General features: G+C 32.6%; 1 protein-coding gene and 1 long non-coding RNA gene across 4 annotated transcripts; one reads left to right on the top strand and one right to left on the bottom strand.

The window, feature by feature from the left end:
- Positions 1-3,341: 3,341 nt before the first annotated feature.
- Positions 3,342-10,320, bottom strand: LOC127061540 (6-phosphofructo-2-kinase/fructose-2,6-bisphosphatase). 3 transcript variants are annotated; one of them, XM_050988560.1, is made up of 7 exons: positions 10,172-10,320; positions 7,338-7,765; positions 6,735-7,106; positions 6,238-6,339; positions 5,834-6,068; positions 4,981-5,108; positions 3,342-3,477 (listed from the first exon to the last, which is right to left on the bottom strand). In XM_050988560.1, the coding sequence occupies exons 1-7, from the start codon at positions 10,242-10,244 to the stop codon at positions 3,421-3,423; spliced, it is 1,395 nt and encodes a 464-aa protein (XP_050844517.1). In that variant the 5' UTR covers positions 10,245-10,320; the 3' UTR covers positions 3,342-3,420. The 3 variants fall into 3 exon arrangements, with proteins under 3 accessions (XP_050844517.1, XP_050844519.1, XP_050844518.1); XM_050988562.1 differs by lacking the exon at positions 10,172-10,320 and adding an exon at positions 9,325-9,583; XM_050988561.1 differs by lacking the exon at positions 3,342-3,477 and adding an exon at positions 4,242-4,564.
- LOC127061569 (uncharacterized) lies at positions 3,477-10,422 on the top strand. Its single transcript, XR_007780896.1, has 2 exons — positions 3,477-3,674; positions 9,862-10,422. It is a non-coding gene; the product is annotated as an uncharacterized LOC127061569 (long non-coding RNA).
- The last annotated feature ends 1,860 nt before the right edge of the window (positions 10,423-12,282 follow it).

Here is a 12,282-nt window from a genome sequence, read left to right on the forward strand (position 1 = left end):
TATAATTTTTAAACAATGATCATTTTTTTAATTTTTTTTTTTTTTGATATTCAATTATAAAGGCCCACGTAAGGTAATTCAATTGAATTGAGCAATCCAACAATATAAAAATTTAGAAAATCTTATAATTTCATAGTCATAGATATATATATATATATGTGTGTGTGTATACACACATCTATAAAATGTGTGTTGAACTATATGTTTCAACACATTTTATCTAATCTGAAAATTCGTTAAATCATTCTGTTGCGAACGAATATATAATAGTATTCCTTATTTGTTTATCTATAAATGTGATAAAATTTTTTTCTACGTTTGAATAATTATTAATCATTTAAATAGTTCTTTTTTTATTTTATTAGAATATTTGATATATATATATATACATATATATAGTTTATATTATTAGAATATTTTATATATAATATTTTAATAATATAAACTGAAACTTCCATAGAATATTTACATAAATAAAAAAATCATCTGCTTTTAATGTATTGTGCCATAATATTCGTAGTTAAAAGATTAAACATTGCTTATATCTATGTTAATATTTTATTTGCTCGTAACATCAATTATTCCAATTATCATTTGTTCTTCTTCGACATATCGATAAATATTCAAAAAGCATAACAATTTGGTGATGTAAAGGATAAATATATAAAAAGAAATAATAATAAATGGAAACAGTACACATGTCCTTTTCGAAGATATGTATTTTTTTTCATGTTCTATGGGAATAATTTAAAAAAAATATACACGTTCCTCGACACGATCAACGCTCGAATATAAATCTCGCAAATATCATCTTATCCTTGATCGTCACATCTTTTTTATTTTTATTTTATTATTCATTTCGAAATAATTTAAAATTTAAATAGTGAAGATTGATCGATCGATCGATCATCGATCATATAAGGTCAATGACGTGATATCATTACATTCACATATTAAATCATATTCAGAAAGTAACAATTCGAATTTTTATTTGTTCTCTTCTACAATTATTTTATGATATGCTATATATATATATACATATATATATACACACATATATACATATATATATGTATGTATATATATATCGATTACAATTTTAATACTTAAGACGAATAATATGTGACAGATTACACATAATAGGATTAAAACGATACAAAAGCTCATTTAAAACTAACATCTAATTACTTGCAACTTAAAAAAAAGAAATAAAAATGATGGACCGATTGTCACTGTTTAATATCGATAAAAATTACATGTATATAATTACATGTAGGATTCGAGTATACTATACCTTACACCCTTTGAAACTGTTTTATTTTTTTATATTCTTTTTTTTTGTGAAATGCACTACTTCCGACGAAAAAAATAATATAGCTTGAAAGGGTGAGTAAATATATACTTAGCGAGATATAACGCAAATATATGATTTACAGTGATACGTAGAAAAAATACTCGTGAAAAGCGACAGATAAAACATATTTTTTTAATAATATAAATTAAAGGGCTCTTGCATTTTGTGTAAAAGACGAAAAAAATGTCTATTGATCGTTTATGTATTTTCTTTGGCCTATAAGTTTTCTTATATAAATCTAAGAAAATTATTATGCCTGTGTTAGATTAAAAGCGCTGCATTGCTTCATATGTATACTTACATATGCATATATGTATGTATTTGTGTATTTATATATGTATGTATATACGTACGTACGTATTTGTAAAATAATATTTCGACATTTCAAATTTGCAATACCCGTAAAATACATAACTCGCGCTATGTATATGTTCATTCTTTGAGTTTCATGATAAAAACTTAAAGTTTGTTGCTTCTCAGTTCGCGTAAGACACTGTCTCTTTACGCTTTCACATTTTTATGTATGTAGTGATGAATGTACAGTAAGATTGTGTAAAAATGCCCTAGTATTTCTCACGATTCATGCATATATATGTTTGTACAGAGATATAACAAGAGGGGTGGAGGGTGAGTGATTTAATGTTAAGACATTAAACATCTTTCTTAATTTCCAAGATAACAGATAAAAATTGATATAAAAGGAGAAGGAAACTGCGATATCAAAATAAAAATTATCTTTCGAAAAGTTCTTCTTTTCGTACATTATTAAATTCTTGCAAGAATTAAACAATTTTCGCTATCTTCCCAAAGAAGAAAGATGTTTGAGATAAAAACGTTAAATATATCATCCTTTTCTACATTATTATATGCAACGAATTTTTCTAAAGCGTTTCACGATCATTCACATATACATATATATATATGTATGTATGTACGTATGTATGTATGTATGTATCTATGTATGCATGTATGTACGTATATATACATTTTTTTATATAACCGACCTGCCCAATCATAAATTTTTGGAAGCACCATACCCCTCGCTTACATTCGAACTTTACATCACACCATTATTATCTTTTTGTTTTTTTGTTCACTTCAAATATCTTTCTAAGTACTTTCGCATTATCACGTGACTTATTATTATTATTATTTAAAGGAATGCTAATATATAAGGCATATTTTTATCAACTTTCTCTGACACATTTGCATAAAATGTAAAAGAGGAGGTTTAGATAAACGTTCTTTCAGATATTGTCAACATTTCGTCGTAAATAAATTTAGATCCTATTTTAATTCAGCAACCACGTAACGCCACCAGTAGCCAGTGATTTATTCGAATAATTTACCGTTCATGTCTTGGCAAGACACGATTTAGGATTCTTGAATGATTATAGTCGTTACTGAAGTGCTGACTATTACCAGAGAATATTCATTACCAAGAAATATTCATTAAGATGATATTATGTTAATAACACGATGAAAGAACGTTAACCATATATAATATATAATATATTCATAAAAAACGTAGTGCTAAAACCCTATGTAGGAATTTACTAGGAACTCCTCAGTAGTAAATATCATTAAATAGGATTAAACTCACGAAAAATGCCTAGAACGAAGGCCAAGTGTCGCGAGTCTTGATAATATTATCGACTGAGCAGACCTTCTTTTATAGATTTCGCATAGCTTGTGTACATGTCTATGAGTCGAGAGTTTGAATATTTGTTCCGTGTACGTACGTGTATAGATGTGCGCACGTGTGTGTTAGATACGTTATGAAGATAATCATCGATTACCGTTAGATATATTCGCCGAAATTCTTTGATGTACATCGTCCGAAGAAGAAATAGTAGGAAAAAAATTAGTCAGTTGAGACGATAGTCATCATCAATGATGGGCAGCCAGCTGCCGTATACAATGTGTCGCCTAAACGTCTCCCTCCCTCCCTCTCTTTCTCTCTTTCTCTCTCTTTCTTTTTCTCCCCCTCTCTTTCTCTGTGTCCCTGTTTGTCATTACCGATTGTAGAGCAGTTAGGATCTTGCTGCATTATAAAATGGTCGTTATCACGTGCGTAGAACTTTCCCTTTTCTTCTGAATCGATCTTCCAAATATCCTGGGATCTGAAAATAATTTTACATCGGGGATTACAGGGCGTCATGTCGGTGGGGTGGATAAATAAGACATGGACCATCTATGGCTCCAACATAGATTTCATACGGTCGTAAGAAAAAAATCACGTTATCACTTTATTATTATCAACGTTATCGTCATAATCCTAATCTTTGTTTTTATCTGGAGTAGCTGTACTAGCTAGCGAGTGAGTAGTAGATAATAAAATTATCTAATGATTATTTATAAAAGTTTAATAATATATGGAAATATGTCTCCCTCGGCATCATTGGCATCGTCGTAGAAAGTGTGGAGTGCATATTTAATAACATGCATCGTGCATATTTGAAGAAAAAAAGAATCTTTTCATATTACATCGGCGATACAATATCATCACGCATTGAAAGAGGCTCCTTTTCGTCATATCAAAAGCTTTTCTTAAGCATTCGTATTCAAAGCAAAGCGCTCTATCTGCCATTTATCTAATGTAGAAACGTTATTATCGTGACGTTGATTTAGATAGACGTTCTAAGAAACTTTCTACGTTCTTGCTACGCTCTCTTGCTAAAAATGATACTCGATGATCGAAGAATGCTATGGTAATATAGTAGCTGGCGATAGATAACGCTATAAAAGAGAAAATATGAAACTGCACCGATTACGTTTTTAATTATGCATATCATGGGGGGGGGGCAGTGTAGGGGTGGGTCAAATCTGTTGGAGCGTGGTAAGGGGGTGATGATTGAAAGGGGTCAATGGGGTCATCACATACTACTTATTTGATAAAACAATCATTATCTTTGGATATATTTTACATTAGTGTACAGTACAATCGTAAGGTATGTACGATCACAATAAAACGCTTAAGCCCTAAAAAGTACGCCATTTAAATTGAATAAAATGCATGCGACGAAAGAGAGTTTAGTTCTTGAAAAAAGCCATTCGAATATCAGAAGGTATTGGGCTTAGATTGAAAAGACAAAAAAAAGAGATAAAGGGGTTCGGGGGAATGTGGACGATCTCCAGCGTAGGGTTTCCGATCGGAAACTGATAAATCGTTCTGTATCGCTACCGCTAAACAACAGTCAGGCAGGCACTCTGGGAATATTAAAACATAAGCCATATAAAGGGAGATATATATATATATAAATATAAAGGTATTTTTATTGGTGCAGTATTCAAAAAGAAAAAATAAAAAAAGAAAAATAAAAAAAAATATTATAGCGAACAAATATTATAACTTAGACTTTTTCGTCAATCATGAAAATCAAAACACTCGGCGCTTTCACTTTCACTCACCTCTCTCTCTCTCTCTCTCTCTCTCTCTCTCTCTCTCTCTCTCTCTCTCTCCCCCCTCCCTTTCTCACTCACTCTCTTTCTGTCTGTTTATCTCTCTGTCTCTCTCTCTCTCTCTCTCTCTCTCTCTCTCTCTCTCTCTCTCTCTCTCTCTTTCTCTCTCTTATAAATACACAAACGACACATTCATTTTACAATTTTATTATGATCGGGTCTACCTTTGGTTTTGGTCGATGAGTATCCACCGCATCAATTGGTAGTCGTATGTGTTCCACTTTACAACCATATGCAACGGGTGTCAGTTTAATGATGGTATGCAATGGTACCTGGAGGTACGGTAGTTCCTCTGTAATCAATGGAAGAACTCCATTATTTCTTCAATCTTTGAAAAAAAGTTTAGGCTCTTTCATATCAAAATTTGTGTTTCATATCAAAACATTTTTTTATATACAGTAGTTCCTCTGTAATCAATGGAAAAATTCCATTATTCTCGTCAACTTTTGAAAAAAAGTTCGGGCTCTCATATCAAAATTTGCGAAACATTTGCTCATGTACGATAAATCATCCGTAACCAATGGAAGAACTCCATTATCGGCTTAACTTCAAAAAAAAATTCAAGCTCTTAAAAAAAAAAAAAAAAAAAAAGAAAAAGAAAAACGCAAAATATTTAGTTATGTAAATAAACAAATACGTATAATTATTTATCTATCAGCGTAAGGTCACGATGTATACGGAAAGATACTTCTTGCTAATACAGTAAAATGACATTAAACAGATTATCCATTGATATAATTTTTTTGCTAAACACAAGGATCAGAAGTCAAAAAACAAATTATTATCAAAAGAAAACAAATTTTTCCACTAAAAATATATTATGCAATCTAATTGCGTATTTGCGAATAGAGCAAATGCAAAAAATAAAATGTTTTGTTCGCTTTTGAATTATCGAAAGAAATGCGCGTTAATTGTGACGCTAGAAATATTAAGAAAAAAAATTTTAAAGATTAAGAAAAAAAAAAACGAGTAAAGAAAAATAAATCAAATGCGAAAGTACAAAAAGGAGAATCGTACCTGAAGTCTTATCCAAGAAATAAGCGAGCAGACAACGTATTACTGCTTGATGACTGACGACCAAAACATTGCCCTGCCTTTCCAATTCCATTATCACAGGTTCCAACCGTGCTACCAAATCTTCATAGCTCTCACCTCGTGGATAACGATAGGGGAATTTATTTTGGTCCCTTGCAGCAAAATCCGTAGGGTACTTCTCGGCGATCTCTGCATAAGTCATCTCCTCGCAAATGCCCTGATTAGGTAGAGATAGAGAACGGGAAAAGAAAAACAAAAGAAAAAGGAATGATAAACGAATGGCACAGATTTAAGCGACCGTTTTCGCATAATCGCTAAGAAAAAGGGTTAGAGAATAATACGGAATCGTCAGTGCGATACCAAATGATTATACGTCCTGAACATACGGCATCGATCTCATTGAGGGCCTTCCATCTTTCCTGAGGTGCTTCCACGTCCCCTGCCGTCTGTATGGTCCTTTTTAACCAGCTTGTCCACACTCTAAGACCCTGTAGACACCAAGTTAAAATCGTATATGAGATGACGAATCATCTATGGGATTAAAAGTTAGAAAAGGAAATGTCACGGATACGAGTTGACGTTGACTTTCGATACTCCCCCCCTCCCAACCCTTTGAATCTGCTACTCGATTATTTCTCTGACTTCAGTACCTAGCAAATTTTCCTTCGTTTGAGACTTCTTCATAGAAAAAATACTTTAAAATACGAGTCTTTAAGCAATCTCCACCCATTTCCATGATAATTTTTCTGATCCGATAAAAAAAAAGAAAAAGAAAAGAAAAATTGAAAAGAAGGCTTTAAACATGGGTGTGGCATAACTCGATCGAAGCGTCGCTCAGAGTGACTCTAATACATAATGAATTGAATGTTGAAATAACATAGACCTGAATATCCTGACTGGTAATGAAGGTAGCTAATGCCCTGGCGTACTCCCAACCTCTTTCACTAAGATCCGAGTCACCTCCTATTCTACCTTCCAGATTCATCATACTCTCGCCATGCCTGGTTAGATATATCGTACGAGGTACAATATGAATGTTCATCAAATAGTAGACGATTCTGCTCTGTATGTGTCCCTCGTGTTTGTGCACTATAACTTTTTCGCCGGTGTTATAGATTTTCATGAAGGACAGATCAGTCTCATAATCCTCATCTAATGGCTCATATCTTTCCCTATAATGTTCGATCCGTAACATAAAGTCGGCCAATACTTCTTCCTTGTTCATATTCGCATAATCTGGACTGCTGACTTTGACCTAACGAAGAGATACATATAAAAGATAGAAAAGAATTGTAGCAGATTAGAAATGTTATTTTGGTATTAAAAAAAGTTATCTTATCTTTTAAATCTTTTTATGACTATAATACCGTGTTTTTTATTATATGTACATAGTTATTTTTCTTCGCATTTAAATGAAAAACAATCTCTCTATGCGCGTATCACATACATGGATCAATTTCAACAAATTGAAAAAGAAAAGTTTTACCTCCATAATATTTTGCTCGACTATTTCAGGATCGTTACAAACAGATTCGACGAAGAAGAGCTTGTAATCCATCTTTCCTACAACGATATCGCGTATCATCCTACGTCGATCGACGGTAGAATTAGTAGCATCGAAAACGGCAACTTCTCCGTCGCCACTCTCGAGCCAACGACAAACGTCGTTCAGTGCATCCATGGCACATTGCGTTCTTATCGCCATGGCTTTTATGTTATCCGCACGGAAAAATTCATGGCATTGATAGGCAGTCGTCGCATGCCTTCTATACTCGCCGAGATTGAAGACCTTCGTGTTTATTCCGATCCAATTGAGATACCTGCAGAGCTTCTTCGAAATATAGGTCTTGCCTCGAGCTGGCAAACCCACCATGGCGATTACATGGGGCTTGTTTACGAAATTAGCCCGTTCCCCTATAAAAGATTAAACAAACAAGAAACGGGTGGAATTTTTCTATTTCGTAATTTATTGCACTTTGATAGTCGTCTCTGATGTTTCATGAGTCACTTCGGGGGAAAAAAAAAGAAAAGCATAAGGAAAAAACAAACTTCAAAAGTCTCATACAAAATAAATTCCTTGCTTATCTTTTTACAACACGATCATATTCGTGAGTCAACAAAACGGATGATAATAATAACGACGATATAAATTTTCCAAGGCTTGCCCGGTCAAGCGAGACGTCAATGTTATCATGTTCAATATACATGGCTCACTGCATCCGAACTACGCTAGCATAATTTATCATAGGTTTATTCGTATTACGAACACAGTAAAATATATAGTCTGATGGACACTTTTTTTTTTTTTTTTTTTAACAACGATTACATTTATTTTTAAACAGATTACATTTATCCTAATAACGTAAAGAAAATGTCTCAAGAAGTCCGTTAGAATAATTTGTTTTTATTAGTTGATACTTATCACAACCTACAGAGCAAATGTTTACAAAAGTATCGCCGACAAATTTACGAGCGATATGTAGCAGTAATATTAACTTTAAATATATGGAGAAACTTACAAAGATTCTTAGAAAAACAGAACAATTATTTATTTTTCGTTTTTATATGATGTGATGAAAGTTGATTAAAGTGGTATAAATAATATTTAATAAATATTTAGTCAAATATATTTTATCCGTGAAAAAAAAACGTTTATTAAATCATCGGCTGATCAAATATAACGGAATTTATATCATTGTGAGACACCAATTTCAAGTGCCTTGATCAATGAACTTTAAAATTCTTATTGATTATCGTAATCGTTTTAATGTATATCACAGTGACATAGGTATATAAAATAATACCAATAATTAGTAAATACCATACAGCTACTTATCGCATTGAATAGGTTGATAAAACAATATTGATCGAATTAACACCATATCGTTGACGTAATACCAGATATACTTGAAGGATACTTGAGATCAAGATAGAGAAAGAAAGAAACTTGATATAAAATTTCAGATACTAATAGCGTCGTTTTATTAAAATCTTGCAGTTTTTTCTTTTCTTTTTATTTTTTATATGAATAATTTAATATTTATAATTTTTAATCATAAAAAATAATATCACATTATTTTATAGCCGACGTCTATCGAAACGTCTTGACGAAGACATTCGACAGTATTCGACAATATTCGACAATATTCGACAACATTCGTCAGCGTTCGTCAACGTTCACCAATTTTCGGCTTTTGCTTACGACTTTCTTAACAAGAGCTACAAAGGGATTTATAAAACGGGAAGAGCGATCATCAAGCATTTACTACTAATCGTTCAAAGGCATAACAATAGATAAGCGATATACAACATTCAAATACTTTTATCGTTGACATTTACACGGTCAGCCAAAACGATGGGAAGAAAAAGAAATAAGATTTAATTTACGAGCGACAATTTGCGGGAATATCGTCTCGTTGAACTTGATGGGCGCATGGCGCGAAAGCGCGTCTATTTTAAACGCTACTTCCTACCTTCTCGTCTCGTAACTTAATAAACGAGATTAGAGGTGAATTCGATCGGGTTTTCGTAGGTCGTGCCAACGATTCTTCTTTTATCCCCTCTCGCCGATCGTCTTAGTCGATCGTACCTTGTTCCTTTGCTATCCTTTATTTTTCTCTCCTCTCTCTCTCTCTCTCTCTCTCTGTTTCTCTCTCTATCTCTCTCCCACCCTTCCTCCCTCTCTTTCTCTCTTTCTCTCCTTCAAACTTTTATTATTCTCTACGACACGACCTATGTAAATACATACGTATGATTTACGTTACGTCGTTATACTTCCTTCTGTCCTTGCGTATTTGCGTCTTAAAATCTCATCGTTTCTTTCGACGAATATCTTGTAAAATGTGCGCGCTCGCGAAACGTATATCGATTTTACTTGGTGACCGAAGAAAATTGAATGAATCAAACAAAACAAAAAAAATAAAAAGGAAGAGAATAAAAGACAGAAAGAGAGAAAGACAAAAAAACAACAGAAAAAGAACGGATATGAATTGAACGTGTACCTTTTGCAGGTTATGTTCCGCACGGAAGAGGCAAGATCGAACTGTCAAAGCGAAAAGGGAACGAAAGAAGCGGATGGAAAAAAAGTAAAGAAAAGGAAGATAGGTAAGAGCGTGAGAAAAAGGGCAGTTCAACATGTTCGTATGATCAGATTTGTGATTAAAACAAGATATCGTAACTCTTTTCCTTCTTTCTTATAAATTTTCTATCATATACTTTTCTAAAATGCTTAAATTGCGTTCTTTAAGACAGATATCGTCTTATTAACGGAAAGAAAGAAAGAAAGAAAGACGTAAGAAATAATGAGAAAAAGCGGGATACCTCGAATCGGAAAAGGTTTCGTCTGTTTCGACGTCGGTGGCGTGTAGTGCATCTCATTTTTCGGATCGGTCATCCTAGATTTCCAATGTTTCCTATGTCACAAAACGTAAATGCTTTTCGAACAAAGGGACTATACTACTCTCGGCTCATCCGTCCGGCTACGCGGTACAGAACGATGTGGAATAGAAACAGAAAACACGGGTAGATAGACAACGAGAAAGAGGCAGAGAGAGAGAGAGAGAGAGAGAAAAGAGAGGGAGAGAGAGAAAGAGAGAGGAGGGAAGAGAAAAGAAGTTCAGGGTTGTGTGAAGCTGTCACACCGACTCACGACTACCGTATCGTCGGACTGTCATATCCGTACTGTTTTCCATTTCGACGTAACGTCCACTATCCCGCGTCTTTTCGGATCATCGAGGTACCGTTTAGTCACGCGATCACCTTATTTTTTTATCAAGCGACTGGCGCACCTGACTGAAAATTAAAGCTTAACCGTATTCCTTACGGACGACTAAATGCAAAAGCATGTATCTTCGTCGTGTATATTTTGCATAATTTATCGAATCGAATCGAATATAGAATCGAAAAGAAATTCAGTGTGAAGTGAACTCTATTAGAAACGAAAAATAAGCCATGGACTTCGCTCTATTTACGAATATTATTCGATTATGTCGATTAGCATATATGGTGACTTTGCCGTTGCTTAAAACGATTGATGAGCGGTACATTCAAACGATGCTTAACCAACAACGACAGTATTCTTCCCTTGCAGAATTATGTTCTAAAGGTTAATTAATTAATTTTCGTGATTATTTCAATAAGATCTTTAAAAGGTGTTTTAATGTAACAATTTATTTTGAAACTTAATAATGTGTGTTGAAAAAAACTTTTATTTTCGATGGTTTATTAATTCATAACTGCTAATAGATGATGTACTTTTACTTTGCATTTAACTTTTTTATTTCCAATTTATAGTTTTATAAATAGTTTTACAATATATGTTTATATATATATATATACAAAGTATACATATATAATACATTATAGATTATTATCATTGCAGTATGAACTCTTTATAAATCAAGCTAGTTTTAAATAAGTATTAATATTACACATATTATTTTTTACATGAAAATTGTTATCTGTTATATTTTTCGAGAAAAGGATCAATAACTTTTACCAATGCTTGTGCATCAACAAGATGAATATGATGTGTACCTGGTATAAAATGATATCGACAATCATTGCTACTTTCTTTTAAAATATCTAAAATATCATAATAATATTTTAAATCTTCCATATATATTTTTTTGTCAGATTGTATAACTAAATATGGACATTTTATATCTCTAGCCATTTCTAGTAATTGTTCATGGGACCAACAAGTATGAACTGGAAGAATTCTTAATCTTGGATCTCTGTTTATAAAGACTGTTCCATCAGACATTTCTGTGACACCTCTAGTCATTAATATTTTGCATGCATCTGCAGTTAAAGAATTATAAGAATTTTTAATCCATTTTTTTATAAGTTCTTCTTTTTTATAAATAGGTGGTTTATTTTCCATTTCCTCTATCATAAGAAATTGTGCAATGGCTTTTGAAAATATTTTATTATAATATTTAATAGTCCTAGAAGGAGGTTTTAAATGATCAATGCTTATTACATAATCTGTTTCATCCGAATATAATGAAGCGTAACAGAAACATATGTGAGAACCTAATGAATGTGACAACAATTTTACTTTTCCCCAACCAAAATATTTTTTTAACCTACAAATTAACAATATGTAATTGATCTCAAAATACATTTGTCCTCGAGGTAACCAAGTGGATAAACCATGACCAGGTAAATCAATTGCAAGTATGGGTCCATGTTGTTTAATCAATGGTATTAAATTATCAAAGGAAGCAGCATTATCTTGCCATCCATGAAGTGCCAAAATAGGTTGCTTATTCTTATCATTTCCCCATAGCTTTCCTTTAAACAAGATAACCTATCACATGTCTACTTATATTTAATCTATTAAAAACTTACCTGCTACTTTACCCCAGGGTACTACAATTTCTACATTACTAACATCCTTATCTATAGGTTCCACTTTACTATATATA

The sequence above is a fragment of the Vespula vulgaris genome, chromosome 2 (assembly GCF_905475345.1).
Source record: "Vespula vulgaris chromosome 2, iyVesVulg1.1, whole genome shotgun sequence".
Taxonomy (NCBI): Eukaryota; Metazoa; Arthropoda; class Insecta; order Hymenoptera; family Vespidae; genus Vespula; species Vespula vulgaris.

Coding starts and splice junctions, on each gene's coding strand:
- LOC127061540 (XM_050988560.1), bottom strand. CDS start 10,244: ATGACCGATCCGAAAAATGAGATGCACTACACGCCACCGACGTCGAAA. Junction 6,340..6,734: donor TTACCAGTCAGGATATTCAG/GTCTATGTTATT, acceptor TGGTGTCTACAG/GGTCTTAGAGTGTGGACAAG. Junction 3,478..4,980: donor CTCATCGACCAAAACCAAAG/GTAGACCCGATC, acceptor AATTATTTTCAG/ATCCCAGGATATTTGGAAGA.